At 34.0% G+C, this 23,466-nt stretch overlaps 1 protein-coding gene across 4 annotated transcripts in view; it reads left to right on the plus strand.

The window, feature by feature from the left end:
* The window catches only part of CASP5 (caspase 5), a 28,885-nt gene extending 24,271 nt beyond the window's left edge, over window positions 1-4,614 (plus strand). For all 4 annotated transcript variants that reach the window (XM_003910617.5, XM_009187179.4, XM_021926490.2 and 1 more), the window contains 2 exons: window positions 798-900; window positions 2,293-4,614. In XM_003910617.5, the coding sequence (XP_003910666.3) occupies window positions 798-896 (99 nt within the window). In that variant the 3' untranslated portion in view covers window positions 897-900; window positions 2,293-4,614. The remainder of the gene's footprint in view (window positions 1-797; window positions 901-2,292) is intronic.
* Window positions 4,615-23,466: the final 18,852 nt, after the last annotated feature.

Raw genomic sequence — 23,466 nt, forward strand, 5'->3', positions numbered from 1 at the left:
TTAATATATATTGAATAAATAGATGCATAAATGAATAGATAAATGTTCCTTCTCTTTTTAAGGGAAAATAGGATTGGTATTAACACAGGAAAGTGTGGTTGTTTCTAAATTAAAAATTGTAGAAAACAGTAAAACTCTTGTGGGAAGAAGAATATATACCACTGGCGTTTAAAGAAGATTGTACCACAAATTGAGACAGGGTTTCTGTGAATAGAGAACTGGGACGTTAAGTCCTTTTGGATGATTAGGAATGAGACATTGTACTTTTGAGGGTATTCCTGGAAAAAGACTAGAAATACTGGATTTACGGTAAGCAGGATCTCACTGATCAGTCCTTGCATAAGATTTCAGGGGTCAGCTTGGTGGTGTCGGCATGAAAGTTGTTCAGTGTTCAGGCCTTAAAGCAAGATTCTGGGATTTAATTCTACTTAAATTGAAGAATCAGCCTTGGTGAGGGTTGAAAGTACTGTCTTCCATATCCAGTTCTCATGAGCATATCTCAAGGGATATTTAATTGATTTCCACATCTGTAGGTCAAAAATGGAAAATAGAGAAAATGGAGGTTGAAAAGCCTTGACTTGGCATGCAGTGTTTATTTTGATGTAAAGTGTACAGTCTGACATGGGGTGTCAATTCTAAGAGGTAGGGTAGCAGCGTTAAGGAGTTGGAATATCCATGGGCTTGGTCCTATCAACCCTGGAAGCTGTCTTCATTCCAGGTATTTCCTGGTTCATGGTGCAAAGTGCTTTCTGAGAATCCAAAATCCCTTATATCTCATCTACTGTTTTTTCTTTTAGGTACAGAAATCATTTGAAATTCCAATGGCTAAAGCCCAGATGCCCACCATAGAACGAGTATCCTTGACAAGAGATTTCTACCTCTTTCCTGGCAATTGAAAATGTAAGTATTGAGAGTTGTTGGAGGGTGAAATAAATGAAAGAGCTCTATTAGTGGTGAAGTTCAATGACCAATGACAGCTGACCACTTGTATGGTCAAGTTAGAGTTCTTTATTGACGCAGTCTGGTGAGAATTTATGTGCTCTTTTTTATTCTACTTATATGCATTTAGTTTCCCCCAACTATATAATCAATCAAGGAGGTAAGGAAAATTGCAGCAAAATGTAATACACAATGAAAGTCCTAGGTTAGTAATTATTAAAATAGTAATGTATAAACGTTACCATTATTAATTATATTCATCGATCTCTCATACACTCCCTCTCTTTGTCTCTCTCTCTGTTTCTCTCCCATCTGCCACACTTAGTTGCCAACATTGCATCAGACCTTGAACAAAACAGAGTAAACACAGGAGCTAACTATGGGGAAAGCAAGGCTTTGGTCCTCTGAGTGCATGTATCACATTACTGTTGTTGACTTTCTCCTTAGTTCAGCTAAAGATGGGGTCCTTGTCACATGACCATGAGAAATTAGACTCACAGACAATCTGAAAGGTGAAGAGGGCAGGGTTTATTGTGTGAAAAGGAAAAAAAATGGGAAACGGACCCTTCACAGAGCCAGAATCCTGCTAGTGTCTTTCTGCCTTGCAGTTTGAATACCAGGTACCACCCAGGAAGAGGAGGGGCCAGGCTTCTCCCTGCTGCAAATGGCATGAACTTCCCAAGGCTCCACCCCAGTGCACATTCTTCCCAGTGCACAGGCTGGTGGGAGGTTCTGCCAGGGAGTGCTTTTTACTTGGCTCTCTCATTACTGACATTCAGCCACAGTTATTGGACAGTAGAAAATACATGCTTAACTGTAGGTATTTTATTCAGGAAACCTTCCTTGAAATAATGAAATTAGAATAGAGAATGGACAGAGTTGGAGAGTGAACCATGAGGTTCTTATGCAGGAGAGGTGTTCCAGCACAGAATACAAGGGCAAATGCCCTGAGGCAGATAAATGCTAAACATGTTTAAAAAGAACTACAATGAGACAGTGTGACCAAAAGAGAATGCAAGTGAGGGAAATGACAGAGACAAATTAGGAGAAACAGTGAGGAGCCTCATCACATTGTGCTTGAACGTCACATGGTAAATATTTAAAAAAATATTATCTGAGTAGATAGGAAAACCTTCCAGTGCTTTCGAAAAGAGAAGTGACTTAATTTAATTCAGGTTTTACAAAGATACTCCTAAGTACTTTTTGCTAAACAAGTCACAGAGGTCACAGATGGAAGTCAAGGGAAATGACAAAAGCATATGGCAGAAGATGGAAGAAGAATCATAATGAGGGATGGGATGAAGGCAGTGAAGGATAACCATCTTGACCTTCTGTCCTTTCTCTCTTCTGCAGGAAACCACAGGCAGCCCAGCCCTCCTCTGTCAACACCAAAGAGAACCTTTACCTGTATAGCTTGCATATTCAACATCTGGTGTTTTGATAAAAGTAAAGATGGTATCTTTTTAGATTGTATGAACTGTATATTTTTAGATTCTCTCATAGACAATATAATTTCCATGAAAATGGTGGACAAGTGGAAATGAAATGGAAGGAGCTAACTGGATTTTCGAGTTTCATGGCTGATGTAACATCTATACTTGGCTGATGAAGACTACTGGCTGTGACTTACCGCCAACAATAGGATGAAAGAAGATGGTGTCTAAAAGTATAAGAAAGATACCACCTCATACCCATTAGAAGACTCCCATCAAAACATACAAACAAACAGAAAATAACAGGTGTTTGCAGGGATGTAGATAATTGGAACCCTGTGCTCTGTTGGTGAGAATGCCAAATGGCACCACTGTGGAAAACAGTATGGAAATTCCTCACAAAAGTAAAGCTAGAATTATCATAGGATTCAAACTCCACCTTTGGGTACATACCAAAAATAATTGAAAGCAGGGTCTCAAATATATATTTATACACCCATGTTCATGGCAATGTTGCTCATGTTATCTAAAATCTGGAAGCAACAAAAGTATCCATGGACTGAAAAATTGATAAGTAAAATATCATATATAGATATACTAAAATGTAATTTAGCATAGAAAAGAGGGAAGTTCTGACATATGCTAAAATATAGAGGAACTTTGAGGACATTATGCTAGGTAAAATAAGCCATTCACACACACAAAAATACAATATGATCACACTTATATGAGGCACCTAGATGATCAGATTCACAGAGACAGAAAGTAGAATGGTGATTGCCAGGTGCTAGGGCAGGAGAAAATGAAGAGTCATTTAATGGTTATAAAGTTTCAGATTTACAAGATAGAAAGAATTCTGGAGGTAGATGGGTGATTGTTGTGCAAAATTATGAATGTATTTAATACTATTTGGCTGTACGCTTAAAACTGTTAAGCTTGTAATTTTGTTATGACATTTTACTATGATAAAAATTGCGAAAATAAAATGATAAAATTGAAAGCGAGAAGGTATGAGAGCAACATTAATCAACATACATAGAGAAAATTTTAGCTACTGAGCAACATTGATGAAAGAAGAAATTAAGGTTAAATATATTATTAATTGTTTCACAATTAATAAAAGATTTGAACATCATGACATCATCAAATATTAGGTAGAATAGACTAAATATGTGGCAATGTAAGTGAACTGCATCTCATTTTTCATATGAGGTAGTCAATGGCATTGTTTATGTTCTATATATCAGGAAACACAGAGCTGTAAGAGTCATTATTGAAAATTCCAAATGTTACTGCCAAACAAAACAAAACAAAAACTATTGAAGGAAATTACATCTAGTATGTGGGACTGAAGGTGGGACGAGTTGTACTGGGAAATATGATTTTTATTATATTATTTTCTGTACTACGGACTGTCTCATGAATGTATTACTTTGACAAAACATTTAAAATTATGTTGAATTGACACTTTTAATAATTTATAGATGTCCAAAAATCAGATAGTATTGAATTTTAATGTGTTGGATTTTTAAAGGGTTTGTCATATGTTGTGAAGCAAAAATTAAACAAATGGAGCAAATTGTTGATAATATAATAATATGATACTGGTGCTATAAGGAAAAAGGTATAGGTAAATATGTGTCTGCCAGTTATTTATTTCTGGGTATCAAAACACCCAAAACTTCAGTAGTTTAATGCAATAAGCATTTACTATTGTTCACAAGGTTACCAGTTAGCTAAGTAGTTCTTGACTCTGCTGAGATTATCCATGTGTCTGAGATCACCTGTGCATGGGGTAGGCCTCTTGACTGAAAGGCTAGGATCTCTCATATGTTTGGAAAGCGCATGGCTGGAAGGTGGTCTAGAATGACCTTGGCTGGGGCAATTAGCCTCTTTTCCATATGATGTGTCTTATCAGCTAGCAATGTAGCTCAGGCTCATCCTAATTTAGGTTCAGGTGTCCACGAGGAAGAAGAGCACCAGGCTTTGTAAAGCCTGAGCTGGGAATTGCACCAGATCCTTCTACTGCATTATGTTGGCCAAAACCAAATCATAAGACTAGTTCAGGTTGAAGCAAAGGGCAAGGATACTAGGAAGCCAATGATTAAGGAAATCAATAAAATCAGTAATGTATTAAGTGTTTTACAAAAGCATAGAAAAAATTCAGAAAGATGCAAGCTAAACATATAACTGTGGTTACCTTGTGTCAAATTAAAGAGTGTGGATAATCCTTTTCCACTTTACAAACTTTTCTGTTGTTTAATTTTAGTGGCAAACCTATATTTATTATCTGAAAATGATTTAAGTATCAGTCTTTTGTATATTTAATGAACAAAAATACCCAAGTGAGTGTGATAGATAAACAATACCCCAATAGACAAATGAGCAGAACTGGAGAGAGAAGAAAAGAGATCACTTATGTGACTTTTTGAAATAGTGAACGGAGTATCACTGGCAGCCTGAAGTCAGACTCTGTCCCCTCACCTTCCAAATTTATACTTCCAGAGTTGTGCAGGCATCAGTGGAGTCAGAACTCCGGGCAATTTAGAGGCTAGTGGTGGTACAATGAAAAATAAGAGTTTAATTTGAATTATTAACGGTGTTAAAAATTGACAGGAAAGCAGAACACAGAGACTTACGTTTGCGTGTAAGTGTGCATGCTTTCATTGTGATAGATTTGTTATATCCAAAAGAAAATTTTATGAGGGGGAGGAAAAATCATTGAGATTTTTCTCAATTGAGAGTGCAAAATGATAAGACAAATTTGGGGAAAAAAATTGTATGGTTGCAATGTAAAAGTTAAATTATGGTTTGAAAAGATTAGATGAACTGATGAAACATATAGGAGTAATTATTTGTCCTGGGGACAGTGTAAATTATTTTAGAATATTATTAAACAGGGGCATTATATATAGTCAGATTTATAATTAAGAAAGATGGCTTGCAGGATGAACAGCAGGTTGAATGGCATACAAGAAGTCAAAATTGCCCCTGTTACAATTCTTTGCCAAGATTCCTAAAACTAAGGTTGGATAGAATTAGAATTCATAACTAGAAATCAAAGTAAAAATGAATTGGATTCAAATAATATTCGTACTTTTTTCTGTTAGTCTTTCATTTCCAAGAGACTTCTCTTTCCCTTCATTCATTTGTGTAGCTATCTTCCATTGGAGAGAATAATAATCAATAATGTCACCCAAAAAGAAAATAATAATTTGACTCAAAAGGGGAACATTAGACTTAAAAATATATACATATATAAAAACTCTCTTATCTGCTTTGAAGGGCAGGCGTTTTCCGAAATAAAGACAAAAATTTAGTGAAACTATTTTCCTTTACTCAGAAGAAGGATCCACCGCATTCCTTGTTTCCCTTTCAGTGAAAGAGAAGTAAATAGTGTTGACATATACTCACATTAGCAAGTATTTACACGTATTTTGAAAGTTTTAAAGACATGGTCCCTGTAATCTTTTGCCTTGTAATCTTTTGATCCATAATCCCACCCCACCATCACTTTTAGTTGGAGAATATGTATAACAACAGAGAAAAGTATGAGATGCTTTTTAACTTTTAATTTTTGTGTTATTACAAATAATGAATGCATTTATGAGATACATGAGATATATTGATACAGGCATGCAGTGCACAATAATTACATCTTGAAAAAGTAGGCTATTTATACCCGCAAGCATGTATTCTTTGTGTTACAATCAAATTATCCCCTTTTAGTTATTTTTTAATGTGCAATTAAATTATTTTGACTGTAGTCACTTGCTGTACTCTCAATTACTAGGTCTTATTCATTCAGTCATTCTAACTTTTTGTACCTATTAACCATTCCTACCTCCTACAACCCTCCACTACCTTTCCAGCTTCTGGTAATCAACTTTATACTCTCTATACTCATAAGTTAAATTGTTTTTATTTTTAGATTCCACAAATACATGAAAACATGCGAGGTTTGTCTTTCTGTGGCTGGCTTATTTTACTTAATGTAATGACTTCCCATTCCACCCGTGTTGTTGCAAATGACAGAATCTCAGTCTTTCTTATGGCTGAATAGTACTGCATTGTGTATATGTACCACATTTTATTTATCCATGCATTTGTTGATGGACACTTACATTGCTTCCAAATCTTAGCTGATGTAAACAGTGCTGCAAAAAATATGGGAGTGTGGATGTCTCAATATGCTGATTTTATTTCTTTTGGCTACATACCCCAAAGTGGAATTGCTGGATTATATGGTAGCTTTATCTTTAATTTTTTTGAGGAGGCTCCAAACTGTTCTTCATAGTGGTTGCACTAATTTATATTATCAACAGTGTATGAAAGTTTCCTTTTCTCCGCATCTTCACGAGCACTGGTTATTGCCTATCATTTGGATAAAAGTCATTTTAACTGGGGTGAGATGATGTCTCATTGGAGTTTTGATTTGCATTTCTCTAATGATCAATGGTGCTGAACATCTTTTCATAAGCTTGTTTGTTATTTTTATGTTTTCTTTTGAGAAATATCTATCCAAATATTTTACACATTTTTAAATTAGATCAACAGATTTTTTTCCTATAGAGTTGTTTCAGCTCCTTATAAATTTTGGTTGTGAATCCCTTTTAATTTGGAGAGTTTGCAAATATTTTCTCCCATTCTGTTGGTTGTCTTTCCCTTTGATTATTTTCTTTATTCCACATATGCTTTTTAACATGATGTGATTCTATTTGTCTATTTTGGTTTTTGTTGCTTGTGCTTGTGGGGTATTACTCAAAAAATTTTTGCCCACACCAATGTCCTAATAGTTTCCCTAATATTTTATTTTAGTAGTTTCATAATTTAGGGTCTTAGATTTAAATCTTTCTTCTGTTTTGATTTTGTTTTTGGATGTGGCAAGAGATAAGGGTGTAGTTTCATTTTTCTGCAAATGGATATCCTGTTTTCCCAGTGCCGTTTATTGAAAGGGCTATCTTTTCCCCAGGGTCTTGACACCTTTGTCAAAAATGAGTTCACTGTAGGTGTGTAAATTTGTTTCTGTGTTCTCTATTTTGTTCCATTGGTCTATGCATCTGTTTTTATGCCAGTACCATGCTGTTTTAATTACTATAGTTCTGTAGTATAAGTTGAAATTATATAATGTGATTCCTCTAGTTTTGTTCCATTTGCTCAGGATAGCTTTGGCTATTCTGGGTCTTTTGCAGTTCAATACAAATCTTAGAGTTATTTTTTCTATTTCTGTAAAGAATGTTGTTGGGCATTCTTTTTATTGGACAGTGATAGCATTTGGACAAAGATGGCATTCAGTCTGTAGGTTGCTTTGGGTAGTATGGATATTTTAACAATATTAGCTCTTTCCATTCATGAGCATGGAATATCATTTTATATTTTGTATCCTCTTCAATTTCTTTCATCAATGTATTATAGTTTTCATTGTAGAGATTTTTCCCTTGTTTGGTGAGGGTAAATCCTAGGCATTTATTTATGGCTGCTATAAATGGGCTTACTGTTTAAATTTCTTTTTTCAAATCGTTTAGTGTTTGCATGTAGAAATGTTACAGATTTCGTATATTGATTTTATATACTGAAACTTTACCAAATTTGTTTATCTGTTCCAATAGTTTTCTGGTTGAGTCTTTAGGATTTCCAAATAAGAAGAAAATATAATCTGCAAACAAAGATAATTTGACTTCTTTCTTTTTAATTTAAATGCCTTTTATTTTATTATCTGGTCTCATTGCTCTAGTTGGGACTTTAAGTGCTATGTTGAATAACAGCGGTGAAAGTGAGCATCTTTGTCATGTTCCAGATCTGAGAGGAGAAGCTATAAGTTTTTCTCCACTCAGTATGATATTAACTGTGGGTCTGTGATATATGGATTTTATTATGTTGTAGTATGTTCCTTCTGTACCCAGTTTCTTTAGGATTTTTATCATGAAAGTAAAATAAATTATATCAAATGCTTTTTCAGCATCAATGGTAATAATCTGATGGATTTTGTCCTTCATCTTATTGATACAATGCATCACATTTATTGATTTGACTATGTTGAGTCACCTTTGCATTCCTGGGATAAATCTGCCTTGGTCACAATGAATGATTCTTTAATGTATTGTTCAATTTGGTTTGCTAGTATTTTGTTGAGTATTTTTGCATCAATATTCATCAGATATATTGGCTTTCTGTTTTCTTTTTCTTTTTAGATATGTCTTTGTCTGGTTTTGGTATCAGGGTAATACTGCTTCATATAATGAGTGTAGAAATATTCCCTCTTCCTCTATGTTTCTGAACAATTGAGTAGGATTGATATAAGGTCTTCCTTAAATGTTTGATAACATTCTGCAGTGAAACCAATAACTCACAAGATTTCCTTTGCTGGGGTACTTTTTATTACAGCTTCAATCTTGTTACTTTTCATTAACTTGTTCATGTTTCGAATCTCTTTATGGTTCAATCTCAATTGACAGGTTGTATGTGTCTAGAAATTTATCCATTTCCTCTAGATTTTCTATTTACTGGTGTATAGTTACTCGTAGTAACCACCAAAGATCCTTTGAATTTCTGCATCATCAGTTGTAATTTATCTTCTGACCCTTGTATTTATTGGGGTCATCTCTCTTTTACTGTTAATCCAGCTAAAGGTTTGACATTGTTGTTTGTCTTTCCAAAACATCAACTTTTTATTTCATTGATTTTATTTTTTTCTTCATTCCAAATTTATTTATGTCTGCTCTGATATTTAGTATTTCTTTTCTATGAATTTTGAGTTTGGCTTACTCTTGCCGTTCTAGTTATTTAAGATGCATTGTTAGGTTATTCAGTTCAAGTTTTTCTTCTTTTTTTGATGTAGGCACTTATAGAATTTCAAAGCACTTATAGCTCAGAATTTCTCTCTTAGTAACTCTTTTACTGTATCACATAGGTTTTAGTATGTTGTGTTTCTATTATCATTTGTTTCAAAAAAAATTTCCATTTCCTTTCTAATTTCTTTGTTGACCTACTGGTCTTTCAGAAACATATTGTTTAATTTCTATGTGTTTGTATAGTTTCCAAAATTCCTGTTGTTGTTGATTTCTAGTTTTATTTTATTGTGCTCAGAGGAGATGCTTGATAATATTTCAATTTTTTTGAAAACTTAAAACGTGTTTGGTTACCTAACATATGGCTTATTCTTGAAAATGATCCTTGTGCTTAGGAGAACAATATGTGTTCTGCAGCCATTGAATGAAGTATCCTGTAGGTATACCAGTTGCTTTATAGTGCAGATGAAGTCTAATTTTTTGTTGTTGTTGAGTTTCTGTCTGAGAGATCTGTCAAATGCTGAAAATAGGGTGTTGAAGTCACTAGCTATTTTCGCATTGAAGTCTATCTCTGTATTTAGCTCCAATATGACTTGCTTTATATATCCAGGTGCTACAGTGTTGTGTACATATATATTTACAATCATTATACTCCATTGCTAGGTTGACCTCTGTATCATTATATAATGACCTTCTTTGTGATTCCTTACAGTTTTTGTCTTGAAATCTATTTTATCTGACATAAGTGTAGTTACTCCTCTTCCTTTCGGTTTCCACCAGTATGAAATATATTTTTTCATCTTTTTATTTTCAGTCTATGTGAAGTACGTTTCTTGTAGGCAATAGATCATTGAGTCTTATATCTTCATACATTCAGCCACTTTATGTCTTTATGGTAAGGAATGTAGTCCAGTCATACTCAGTGTTATTCTTGATAAGTAAAGAATTACTCCTGTCATTTTTTAAATTTGTTATCTGCTTGTTTTATGGTCTTATCTTCCTTTTTCTCTTTCTTCTTATACTGCTTTTAGCAAAGTTGACCTTCTCTTGTAGTATGATTTAATTTTTTGCTTTTTATTTTTTGTGTATCCATTGTATGGATGCCATGAGGCCTGCAAATACTATCTTATAACTCATTATTTTAAATGGATAACAGCTTAATACTAATTGCATAAACAAACAACCATGGAAAAAGAAAACTAATAAAAAGTGTACACTTTAGTTGCATCACCCCAATTTTTAACTTTTTATTGTTTCTCTTGATGTCTTAGTGTACTGTCTACATCTTGAAAAGTAGCTGTAGTTATTATTTTTGACTGGTTTAGTCTTTCTAATTAAGATATGTTTACACATCACTTATTAATTTGGAAAAACATTATTTTACTCCAATTTTTGACACATATTTCATCCACTGATATTGCAAGTCCCTGGAATTAATTCTGAAGCAATATTTAAACTTGGTTCTGTATCATCATCATTGTTATTCTTGTCATATATGAGATTTTCTTGATAAATCTGAAAACAGTGGAGAACTACTGTATTCTGAAATTTAAATATGAAATCAGCAATAAATATGATAGTGCAAAGGTATGAAATGTGATATTAATAAACAAGTCTGAAGCCTAAGAGACTTGGCGAACTGAAGGAACATAAGTACACATTCGAGGAAAGTCTATGTCTAGACAGACATTGAAATAAGAAAAAAGAGTCACAGAGGCAGGGGTGACAGTACCCATTCCTCTTCACCTTGTGGGAGACAGCCTTAGACAAATGATAACAAAGCATTTAGTGATGGTGAAAGTATGCAAAGGGTTGTGTAATCAATGGACTTTGAATACTTTCATCCATAAGCAGAAGTATTTCCTTTAAGTTGGAGTTATTAGCTTGATGATATTACAAGCTGATTTATCTAATTCCCCCTCATCTGACTGCATATCCACTTAGCATTCTTCTGATTATACTTTTGGCCAGGTTGCTGAAAGAAAATACCTTACTATATTAATGCAATTATTCTATTTCTTATAAAAGTTATATTTCTCAAAAATAAATTAACATTTTGGACTTATATAATGGTTTCTTAAGCATGTTAAAATCTCCACTGAAAATGGGCATACCTTACATTACGGACTATAGCATATTCATTACTAACAAGCAATATCTCCAAAAAGACAGTCTACCAACCTTCTTTTAGGTAGAGATGAACACACATTGGGATAAGAAGATCAAATTTTCTCTTTCTTTTGTGTTTTGTTTTTTATAGTTATTTAATTCTTACATTCTTAATTATCATTATCATCAGTAGAAAAAACAAGGGATAAGGTTAACAAGAGTTAGTATTTGTTAGTACCTACTATTTTACTCCATTTGGACAGCTAGAACAAAATGCCATAAACTGAGTAGCTTATAAATGACTGAATTTTATTTCTCACAGTTCTAGAGGCTGGGAAGTCCAGGAGCAAGGCACTGGAAGATCTAGATCTGGTGAGGGCCCACTTTCTAATTTCTGTCTGGCATCTTATAACTCTGTCCTCACGTGGTAGTAGTAAAGAGCTACCTCTCTGGGGTCTCTTTTATAAAAACACTTATTCTCCATCCTGTGTCCGAGTGTTCTCCTTGTTCAATTCCCACCTATGAGTGAGAACATGCGGTGTTTGACTTTCTGTCCTTGAGATAGTTTGCATCAGAACATCACACACCAGGGCCTGTTGTGGGGAGGGATAGCATTAGGACATATACCTAATGTAAATGACGAGTTAATGGGTGCAGCACATCACCATGGCACATGTATACATATGTAACAAACCTGCACGTTGTGCACATGTACCCTAGAACTTAAAGTATAATAAATAAATAAATAAATAAATAAATAAATAAATAAAAGCACTTATTCTAGTTACGAAGGCTCTGCTCTCATAACCTAATCGCCTCCCAAAGGTCCCACCTCCAAATGCCATAACCTTGGGGGTTAGGACTTTAATATATGAATTTTAGGGGGAAAATAAAGATTCAGACAATAGCACATAGCCTCTACTGGAAAGCCTGCTTCACACAAAAAGGTAAAGAAATGCTGTGCCAAGAAGCATAGGTTTTCATTCTTAGATACACTGATGTACACTCCAACTTGGGTACTTTCCAATTGTGTGATTTCACAGGTTATTCTACAGCCTGAAGTCTTATTTTCTTCTGCAAAACAGGAGAAATAAAGGTACTCATCTCATGGGTCTGCCTCTTAGAATGTGGTAGGATTGCACTCACTTCCTTTCAAGGTTTCTATAGTTACATAGCTTACTTTCACTAATGCCACATAAGCAGAGGTAATATGTGAGCCTCCATTTAAGAGAATGGGTTGAAAACCAGAACACCATTTGTTAGTTACCATTTCTCTGCCATGGTAAAGTCATGTGTCAAAATGGATCTTCCATCATTCCAGTTCTCGAAAAAACTGCAATGATCAGAGCTCCCTTTTGACTACATTAGGCAGAAAGTTAATAGTAAACCTGGTGATATTTGCAGCCTATGTATTTTGATTGATATCCTACTGATAAATAGAACTCCAACCAAAATTGTCTGATTCTTTTTTTTAAAAAAAATGCTTTTTTAGTCTCTATATTTTGTCCATTATTAAAAACAATAATTTATTTAAGGCATTGTGCTGAACATCTGCTATACAAATTGAGAAAAATCTCTCTAGTACATGCTTTCATGGTGCTTTCAAACCTCAGAAAAAAATTACACGTCAGAAAGCATATACCCTATGGGAAAGAATATAAAGCATCTTTTTATTAAATGGCTTAATCAATATTTACCACAGGAGATCAAATCGAGGGAAATATTTGGATTCAATTCATCAGAGAAATCTTCAGGACGTAGAGGATTAGTAAATTGTCCTGAGTAACATGTTTTAGATCTTCCATAGCAACTTCTTTGCAGTTGAAATGACCAACTGATTAATCCAAGTAGAGGTCTGAAATATCCTTAAGTGATTAGGCTTGTCCTCTCAGTTTCTGCAGTTGCTATGACAGAAACCCGGACTTAAAGGAGAATGAGAGTTATGGAAAAGACACACTGAGATGACCAGCAAGGGAAGTAAGAGGTTCCTGCAGCTGAATTGTATACCCATAGGTGCAAAATGAGCTTAGTGAAATTTGTCACTGAAATTTTGAGACCATTTGTTATATGGCAGTATTGTGGCCATAACAAACTGATACATTCTCAGGTGTAATTTTTGAGGCTTCTAAATCTGTCAATAACAGAACGTGGAATTTTTCCTTGGTACTGAACAAGGCTGAGGCAGATGTTTCTGAAGTCTAAGACACAAATATGGTTTCTGCCAAAGACTCTGATTAGTCTTACATATAGTTTAACTTGTTTGGGATATTAAGTATCCTATAAATAGGTCTGTATTTTTGCACTTTAAGGCCATATACTTTTTATAAAGAACAAAACGCTAAATGTAAGTGTGGAGCATGGCATACTTACAAAGTTTTTGTGATGGAATTAGTTCCTACAAAATCATTTTATAAGTGTTGAATGTAATTAACAGAAAAAAATGCAAAAATTAAAACAAGACAAGCAAAAATATGTATTTAGTATCATCTGACTTTTTTCTGATTTGATTAAGAATAACTTTAAGAAAAACAATTTTTTTTTTTTTTTTTTAGTAGAGACGGGGTTTCACCGTGTTAGCCAGGATGGTCTCGATTTCCTGACCTCGTGACCCGCCCGTCTCGGCCTTCCAAAGTGCTGGGATTACAAGCGTGAGCCACTGCGCCTGGCCAGCAAAATGCATCTTATATGTGCCATTCGCTCACTAATAGATTTCTTAGGGAAACTAGTACTCTTATCTCGTTTATATAGTTCCTTGAAAGGTATAAAGAGTAGAATTTATGATTTAGCTACCCAAATGTTTTCAAAAGGTGACTGTCCTTTATTCATGTAAAAAAGAAATCAAGTCATATAATAATAATTTCTGTGCCTATAGTTTCAGTACTGTTTTTATTCCTTAGAACTATTCTAGTGAATTACTAATAATAGTGTTTTCTAGGCTACTTAAACCACTTTAACATCAAAGACTTGTTGGGCGTCTAGTATTAGTCTAAGTATCTTTGACCCTTCACAAGAACCACGAGACTATATAGAACTCTATAAAAACTGAGTTTCTGTTTTATACATAAAATTTTCTACTTTACCTGTCTCCTTGCATATCTAATTGGTAGCTCAAATTTAAGGAATTTAAAATAAAATTTCTAATTTCTCATTATTTTTCTTTCTCTGAGTCCTTCCAAAACAAGCTTCTTAAGCCCATTCTTTCCCAGTTTGATGATGGCATCACTCTCTGCTCAGCTGCTTGAGGAAAACTAAATAAAATAATCACATACACAGCAAAACTTTCCATTTGTTCTCTGCTCTGGCTAAACATATTTCTTCTAGTTCCCAACTCAGATAGCTTCCCCAGTTATATTCTGTCTTATTACCCATCATATATTTTCTAGAACTTATCTGAAAGAAGAGTTCTATACTTATAGCTGTTAAAGGAAGCTAAAATTGCATATAAAGCCTGATACACATTCTGAAGGATTGTTCAATTTAGTTGCAGAAATACAGTCTAATAAACAAATTCCTTTTTTTCATTTTTGTTTTGTACATGTAGTTGTGTGCTAAGACTAGGCTAGATGCAGGACATATGATGCACAATTAAAGGAGACATGGTTACTAAACCTTATGGTATTTACAGTCAGGCCATAAAGGCAGACATTAATTGGGAGAAAAAACGCAGGCACAATGTAGTAGGAATAAATAATGATTGTCCACTCTGATAAAACCCTTTAAGGAAACATTTATGCTCGCATTTGAAAAATGAAGGAGTGCAAATCAAGGGTAAAAGAGGAACATTCTAGACAAGAGAAGCAGTGTATATGGGGAACTTACAGACAAAACAGAGCTTCAGAGAGAGGGCTTAGTAACTGGAACACAGTGTCAGGAGAGATGCCAGCAGGGAGGCTGGGGAGTGAGGGAGGGACCAGAATATCCGAGGCCTTATATGTTCCTTCATACTAATCATGATAAGAAATTCTAGAGGGCTGTAAGTAATAAAGTGATAAAATTTTCATTTTTAAAGAATCACGCTGAAAGCTCTGTGGGGAATGGATTATAGCACAGCAAGAGTGGATATAGGGGGACAGGTTAAGTGCTAGTACAATATTGCAAACCATAGGTGATAATGGCAACCCTAAAAGAACCGAGTAATAAATGTTAACTCCATATTATTGTTATTATTATTAATTGAATTTCCACTTTGCTTGCAGTGTCATAGTATACGGCATAGAGATATAGGTAGGGAATAGAGGACATAGTATAGAGAATAGTGAATGGTTGGGACAAGAAATTCACATAGTGAAGTTGACAGCATATTTGCCTGTAACTTTCATGTACATCACAACATTCAACTTATAAAATGATTTAACATCTGTGTCTTGAGTCCCTCTGGACCATGGAAATTTCACTAGTTCACTAGAGGGGAGATTTTTAATATCAGTGTGAAACAAATTTGAAAAAATTTCAGAAACATGTTAAGGCAATATTATTGACTTTGCACAAATATCTGTCATTCTAGGATGAAGAACACATTCCTATTAACCTTCTCCTTTAATATAAGCATTTAAATTAAATATTTTATCAGGAAAAAAGGAAAGACTAGTCAAATGCTTTTTCAAGTTTATGTAACTTAATAAGTAAAATCTTTAATAAATAAGCTAGCTTTAAAATTATTGGTAAAGTAAATTAGATTTGACTTAAGAATTGCCAGCATACATTTTTCATTTGCATTTATTAATCAGGAAATTTCATACTTATCCCTGCCAAATACTGGAAGGTATAAAAATTTGGCATAGGGGTTATAAAACTCTAAATCAAGCCCAAAGCAGAATAATCTTTGCTTCCATAATTTTAATAAATAAGACTTTTATATTGGTTTAATGAAAATAACTGCATCTTAAATTCAGTAATATTGCAATAACTTCTAATCTTGTGGCTTTAGACAATCTAGTTCACAGGCAGTAGAGAGGTTTGTTTTGGGAAAGTGCTATTATCACCTTTGCTTCAAAACTAAACTATAAACTAAGTTCCTCCCAAAGTTCAGGAATGATCAAGGAAAACTTGGAGGTTAGAAGCAAGATGGAGTTGGTTAGGTCATATCTTTTTCACTGCCTCAGTTATATTTTTGCAGATGGTGATTTTATAACTTTAAATTATGATTATCACAGTTTTCAAAAATCGTCTTGGTAAACAATTAAAATAAAATAATTAGGTAAATGTAATGGGATACATACTTGTAAGCAAACTAGTCATAATTTAGAATATAAAGTTAAATTAAATAATAGATACTTCATTATTTGGGTATTTTCCAATAAATATATATTGTAAGGAAACCAAATATGTTCCTTGAAAAAAAAAGTTGAACAAGTTTTGTCTAATTCAAAGCTTATATAAAGGTTATGTATAAAACAAGGTAAAAGGAACCAGGAAATAAAAAAGGATGTAAAGAAAGTTATGAAAATAAAGAGGGTTTTTTTTTTTAAGAAAGCTTACAGAGGAATAATTTTATATGTGAAACTTGTATGATAAATTCGGTCCTAAAATAAAATGACTGGTTGTTTAAGAAGGAGGAGTATTGAAGACAAAATAAAAAGTACAAGTATGTCGTGAATGGCAGTGTAAGTCACAATAAGAGGCTTTACAAGAAAAAAACAAAAATGTTAATATGATCAAATTGTCATATTATTATCAAGTTTGGGGTTTTTTTGAAAAAATCCGAGATTAATTTTTTTTTTAGTTAAGGTTATTAGTTCCACTTACCCTTCTGTATGTGCTTTTTAATGTCCTTGTGACATTGAGTTACTGGGCTTTGACTCTTGGGTCTAAAAAGGACACCGCATCCTGCTAAATCTTAAACACTGACAGCAATTATAGCCTCATCTGCAGGCCCTGTAAAAGATGCCAATAAATATTAACTGCATTCCTGAGACACAGGGTCATAAATTAAAGACATTCAACTCCTCAAGGCCCAAGAACTCACAGAAGTGGTGGATGCATAAGATTGTAAGGGATGATTTTGAAATATAAAATAAACTCAGTTTCTCTATAAGTTAATCATGAATGTCAAGGGCACACCGATACAACATCCATATATGAACCCCTGTGTAAGATGAACAAGGCTTTTGTGAAGCATTAACCAACTCCTTAATAAAGGTCATAAAGGTTATAAAAGAGTTATGAAAGTTATATTTTATGATGGAGATTAAATTTTATAGATTGTTTACAAAATTTTGAAGAACAAACGTAATTGGTTTCATTCTGTTTTTATTAGGGCTTCTTGTTTGGAAAATTGTCTCCTGTCTCAAAGAATGATGGTTTTTTCTTTTTAAAAAAATCATTCAGTTATCACTTTAGTTAAATGAATCACTTTACAATGATTTGTAATCCTATTTTGTGATATTGAGTGTTTTAAGCCTTTTATATTTGCCAAACTTTTCAAAATCAAATTATAAATTATTTTTTTTCTGACCTAATTAATCTTTTTCAGATATTAGTTACCTTAAATTCCAAAAATGACATAATTAGGCTTATTTGCTATAAAAAGTATACAGGAAGCATTGTCAAATATGAAATGCTGTTTGGTTTTCTTTGAGCAGTATTTGTATAAATATGGTATGCGTTCCAAAACTGTGGGAAACTCCTGTAATTCTAATATAGCTTAGTGTATATTATCAGTAATAATCATAATTGTCATGGTAAAATTATTGTGTGCCTCAGTGGTAACAAATTTCTTTGTCATTTGTGTCTTTTGACTATGGCTGCCTTAAAATTTTTTTCATCCATGGACAATTGTTGCCTTGTTGTGGTCCTCTTGAGAAGGCAGTTTTGTAATCAGTTATAAAACTCTAACCATTGCTCTTAAATACAGATTTCTGGTATCTTTGGAGATTATGACATGAGAATAAAGGAAAAACTTTCAGGGCTTGTGGAGAGCTAAAATATTAGTGAGTATCATGCAGAACAGGAATTAACTGCATGGACTTAACTAATCTTTTTAACTTTTTGCTTAAAATGTTTGCTGATTGTTTTGTTTTTCAGAGTGTTAAAATTTTTTTTGAGATATTGACATCTTTTAACAATTTAGTATACTCCAATGAAGAAATTTGGAGCATATTTGTTTCTCTCTGCCTGATTTCTCCAGGAATTGGAATCTATTTGTGAGTATTCTTAACTTATGGCAATACATTTATTCTCATAAGTACCGTAAGAATCTGTTTTCATTTGTAACAAGACACAATTGGAGGAATTGGTTAGTTTACCCAGGATTTCATTGGGAAGGTGTGTTTTCCTTTAAGGAATCAAACTTGACTTCAGCAGCCAATATGCTCTTTGTTCACACTGACCCTGTATGGGGTTCCTAACCTGTGGTAAGTAAAAAATGTCACTTTCAGACAGGTCCAGGAGCCCTAAGTTTATCTTTGAATCTCAATAAAAGATGATCACCCAACTCCTAGATATATGATGGCACATATCTGTGATTGGGATCAGCTTTAAAAATGTCTTCTCTGATATTCCTTCTATGAAACAAAGTTCCATCAAAGCCAATTTGAAAACCTATGTAAAAAGTAATTATTCTTGCTGCATTGTACACAAATAATTAAGCCAAATGTAATAAAGCAAATCAGTCCTACTAAGATTTGTCTTTAAGGACAATGGGAAACTGGAGAGAGAAAAATTATGTTTCAAAAACTAAAGTACAACTGTTGTTAGATTCTAATCTTGCCTAATGTTTTTCAGTTTTTATTATTTCTAAAGTTTGGATTGAATTCTAATTTTTTCTTGGCTACAAGTCTTCAGAATAACATTTTCTATTTTTTTCTTTTTTTCCTTTTTGCTAATTGGAAGTCACTGGAAACTAAGGTGTGCTTTCTTAAAGCCCTGTGAACTGACACTAGACAACTTAAACTTCAGAAGAAAATAACAGTCACCTATTTACATACACAATCCACTTTCATAACTCCCTACTGATGAACAGACTTCAGAGTAATGTGACCTATATCAGTTTTCCCGGAGTGTTCTTTTGTTTTTTGTTGTTTTTCTCCCTTCTTACTCCTGTTTTCTGTTTACAGGACATGAGACTCCACAACCTGCTAAAAATGAGCTTTCAGGACATACTGTCTAGGAATGAACCATCCTAACCATAGGAGATCAGATGAATTCTAGCCCAGAGACACATTGTCTTCCAAAATGCTTCCAAATTATTTCAAAAGAGGGGTGGGGCATGTGAAAGGAAAATAAATCTTGGGGCTCCCAAATCACTCAGCTAAAAGAAAAAGTCAAGCTGGGAACTGCTTAGGGCCAACCTGCCTCCCATTTTATTCAAAGTCACCCCTCTTCTCATTGAGATAGATGTATATCATCTGAGTACCTCCTTAGGAAAGGATAATCAGAAACTCAAAAGTGCAAATTCATCTCTCACCTATCTGTTACCAGGAAGACCCCTCCTCGCTTTAAGTCTTCCTGCCTTTTCTTCACATTGTCCTACATTTCCAGACCAAATGAATGTAATTATTACATATACTGATTGATGTCTCACGTCTCCCTAAAATGTATAAAACTAAACTGTTCCTCGACCACATTGAGGACATATCATCAGGACTTCCTGAGGCTCTGTCATGGGTGTAAGCATCCTCAACTTTGGCAAAATAAACTTTCTAAATTAACTGAGACCTGTCTCAAATTTGGGGATTTCACAAAGCCAAATCTTTTCTTTCCAGATAACCATGGGTTTGTATGGTTACAAGATTCATTACAGGCCTCTGGAAATATATGCTGACCAAATCCAAAAGACTTTCAAGATGATGCTATTAAGAAAGCCTAGCTGGAGAAGCATTTTGTTGATTTCTGCTCTTTCATATCAGAAAATGTGATTCCACACAGGATATCTTTGTTTGGGCTATCGATGCAGAACCTCACATCAACCCACTAGAGCATGGATACCTGTGTTGAACTTCAGATATGATTTTTGAAGAACGACTAAAGCTTTCCTCCAACTTATACACTCAATTCCCTTTATTAGTGGAGACCACATTTATATACATATTCACTGAAGTAGTAATGATTTATCTCTTCTATGGTGCAAAATACTTTCCGGGAACTGTGAGCCATAACAGAGAATTCAATGGAAAATGATCTATGCTGGAGTACATTAGAATCTGACTCCACACAGAAAAGGTCTGCAATGGTGGGATCATTCAGCAGTGCAATTTGCCCAGACATCAAGTATTTATAGAATAGTAGGAGCAGAGGACAGAGAAGCAGAAAAGCAAGCAAGGCACATTTGGGTCCTACCTTAAAGTGAGTTTTTCCTAGAAGTATGAAGTATATAAAACAATATGTCTGAATAATTCTAAATGTAAGGTTTGGTGTAAGAACCTTGCTTTTATAGACTACACAGCCATTCAGTATTTGGTAAATTCATTTCGCTTATTTAACTTCTCTGGGCTTTCTTTGAGTTCCTTACTAATATATGTAAATATAAATATCATTGTTCTAAGGATTGAATGAGTTAATATATGCAAAATATTTAGCATGACCCAAAGTAAAGAAGGCACTAAATAACTGCTATCATTAAAGATGTTTCTACTTTGTAACTTAACTCAGTTACTTTCCTTATCAATATTTAAATGAAAGCCATTGGAATCTTTTCATCTACCATGTTTGGCAGTTTTCTAAGGACTTGCACTCTCATGGTCACCTTGGTCTGAAGGTCTTGGCTCTGCTTAAATAGTTAAATTACATATTGTCTATAATGAGATGCCCTCCCTCAGGAGACAGACTGGTTCCACATTGTGCCGACCATATCCTAAGGTAGAATTAATTTTTTCCATGATAAAAAAACAATACCACACTAAAATCCCATACATTTCCAGCTTGAGTGAATTAATAGGCTGTAATATTAGATGGAACTGTTATTTAAAATCCTTTGAGCCCAGCCTTCCATATGACATTTGTCTATGTCACTATAGCCCACTGTAGGTCACTGATTTCTCAACACCAATCTTGGTGATTTCTGTCTCTTTCTTTTCTTTCACTTTCCTTATCCCACATTTCCAGATGACTATCAGAAACACCAATTTAGTTATCAATAACTCCCATATTACACCTAACTCCATGTTCCACTGCATAAATTCCAAGCACATCATCGTGCTCTCAAGAAAAATAACCATCTATTCCCTCAGTCTCACAAAACATTTGTAGAGACACCTGTCTCTATCCTATCTCTTACCTACTTCCTTTAATTGGAACAAGACTTAGTTAAAGACTTTCTTTAACTGAGATAGCTAAGGTTCTAAATATAATTTTAATTTATTATTCAATATATTTTATTACTGTCACCTTTGACTAAAAGATTGGATTAAACAAAGTGTTCATGATTATATACAGAGCTATTGCTACTGCTTTTCTCTTACACCTTCCTTTGTATAATATTTATATGTCTTCATTAAAACTGTGTTAACTATGTAATAATTAATCTTTCTTCTTTAATATTTCTTTTCTCCATAAGAACTCCTTTCTCCTAATATCATGTAATTTTTTTCCTTATCAATCTATTCTAGATTTGTACTTTCATTCTGTTGTACCATTTTTGTATTTAGTTAACATTTTGTGTAAATACTTTAGGTGAATATTATTTAATTCTAAATAAAATTATTTTTGAAGTATATAAATTGAGAAGCTATTAATAGAATTACTGTGTAGAGATTGAATCTTACATGTCCTCTATTATCCCATGCACTTTTGGGCTTCAGATATATTTTGTGTATAAATTGTTATCCTCCCCTGTATAGATAAGGCCATTGCATTTCAGAGACCATAATTAACTTAAATCACAGTCCTTAAATAGCACTCTTAAGATGCACATTTAGGTATTTCTTTTCCAATGCCCAGTCACTCCCCCTACCCCATTTTTACCTTTCTCTTACTCTCTATGGAAGGTGTACAGGGGATACTGAAAGAATACCTTCCTTCTGGTCAGTGCAGAGTACATTGCTCTTCCCTCAAAGTTCTTTGCTTAAACCACTCCTTTTGAGGGTCAGTTGATGTTGATTTCTGAGGTGGTAATAAGATTACAAATGCTCACTTATAGGTGTTTCTCTCTCATTTCAGCAGGGGAATATCTAGATATAGCATGGGCTCTTTTGTTTTCAGAATGTGTATAGTCCCATTGGTGGTATGATACTATAACTTGCATATCTTTTCATGGAACTTTTCAAAGTGTTTGCTTTATTTCTTTTTCCCACAGGAAGCCAGGAATTCTCTCATTATGCACCTAATTTCTGAGTCATGTCTGTTGAAAAACATATTGTTCCTTAAGCATTCCAATAAGTCTGATATAAAAATGAAGGACTGTCCTATGATTTTTTACCACACTGGAAAAAAAAAAAAGAAGATGAAACTTAGAGCATGTAATGGATTTAGAATCTTTATACTTGATTCTTAAGACCTGAACTGGCTAACAGCACCATTTTTTCCTTCAGAAAACCATTTTCAGAGCTTTCTGCTTTAGGAATACAGATACAAATTATAGAAAGTATGTAACTTTAAAGAATTTAGAACTCAGTAGAAGAGGTGGGGAGAAGAAAGACAGTTCTGATAGTGAGAGCATGATGTGAAAAGGGACTTTTTTCCAAATCCTAGAGTTTACAATTGACAAATCCATGAAGGGAACCTGCATATTTCTAACCTATGCTAAGAGTGTTGAGAAATACAAAGTAAATTTTAATTCAAGCATTGATCCCTAATATTTCACAGCCTCCTTAAGAATGTATAACAGTCAACAACATAAACGTAATAGCAGACAGAGTATGAGACTCTGAAGAAACACTACAGTTCATTGAATGCAAAATGATGCACCTGCATTGTGCAGGAGAAATAGTTTGGGGTTCAATCAGTCACTCAGTGATGTGAAGCTTTTGAAGAACTGGAAGAACTACAAATTCAGTTGCAATCATGATCCTTTTCTAATCCCAAACTCATTAAAAGTGAAGACGAATTTCTTACCTCTTGCAGTCATTCAATGTTGAACTTCATACTGCCATTTTAATTAAAAAATTTTTTTTTTAAGTCCTGGAATACATGTGCAGGATGTACGGGTTTGTTACATAGGTAAACGTGTGCCATGGTGGTTTGCTGCACAGACCAACCCATCACCTAGTTATTAAGCCAAGCAGGCATTGTCTCTTTTCTCTAACGCTCTCCGCCATCTGCCA

The sequence above is a fragment of the Papio anubis genome, chromosome 12 (genome assembly GCF_008728515.1).
Source record: "Papio anubis isolate 15944 chromosome 12, Panubis1.0, whole genome shotgun sequence".
NCBI classification, from domain to species: domain Eukaryota; kingdom Metazoa; phylum Chordata; class Mammalia; order Primates; family Cercopithecidae; genus Papio; species Papio anubis.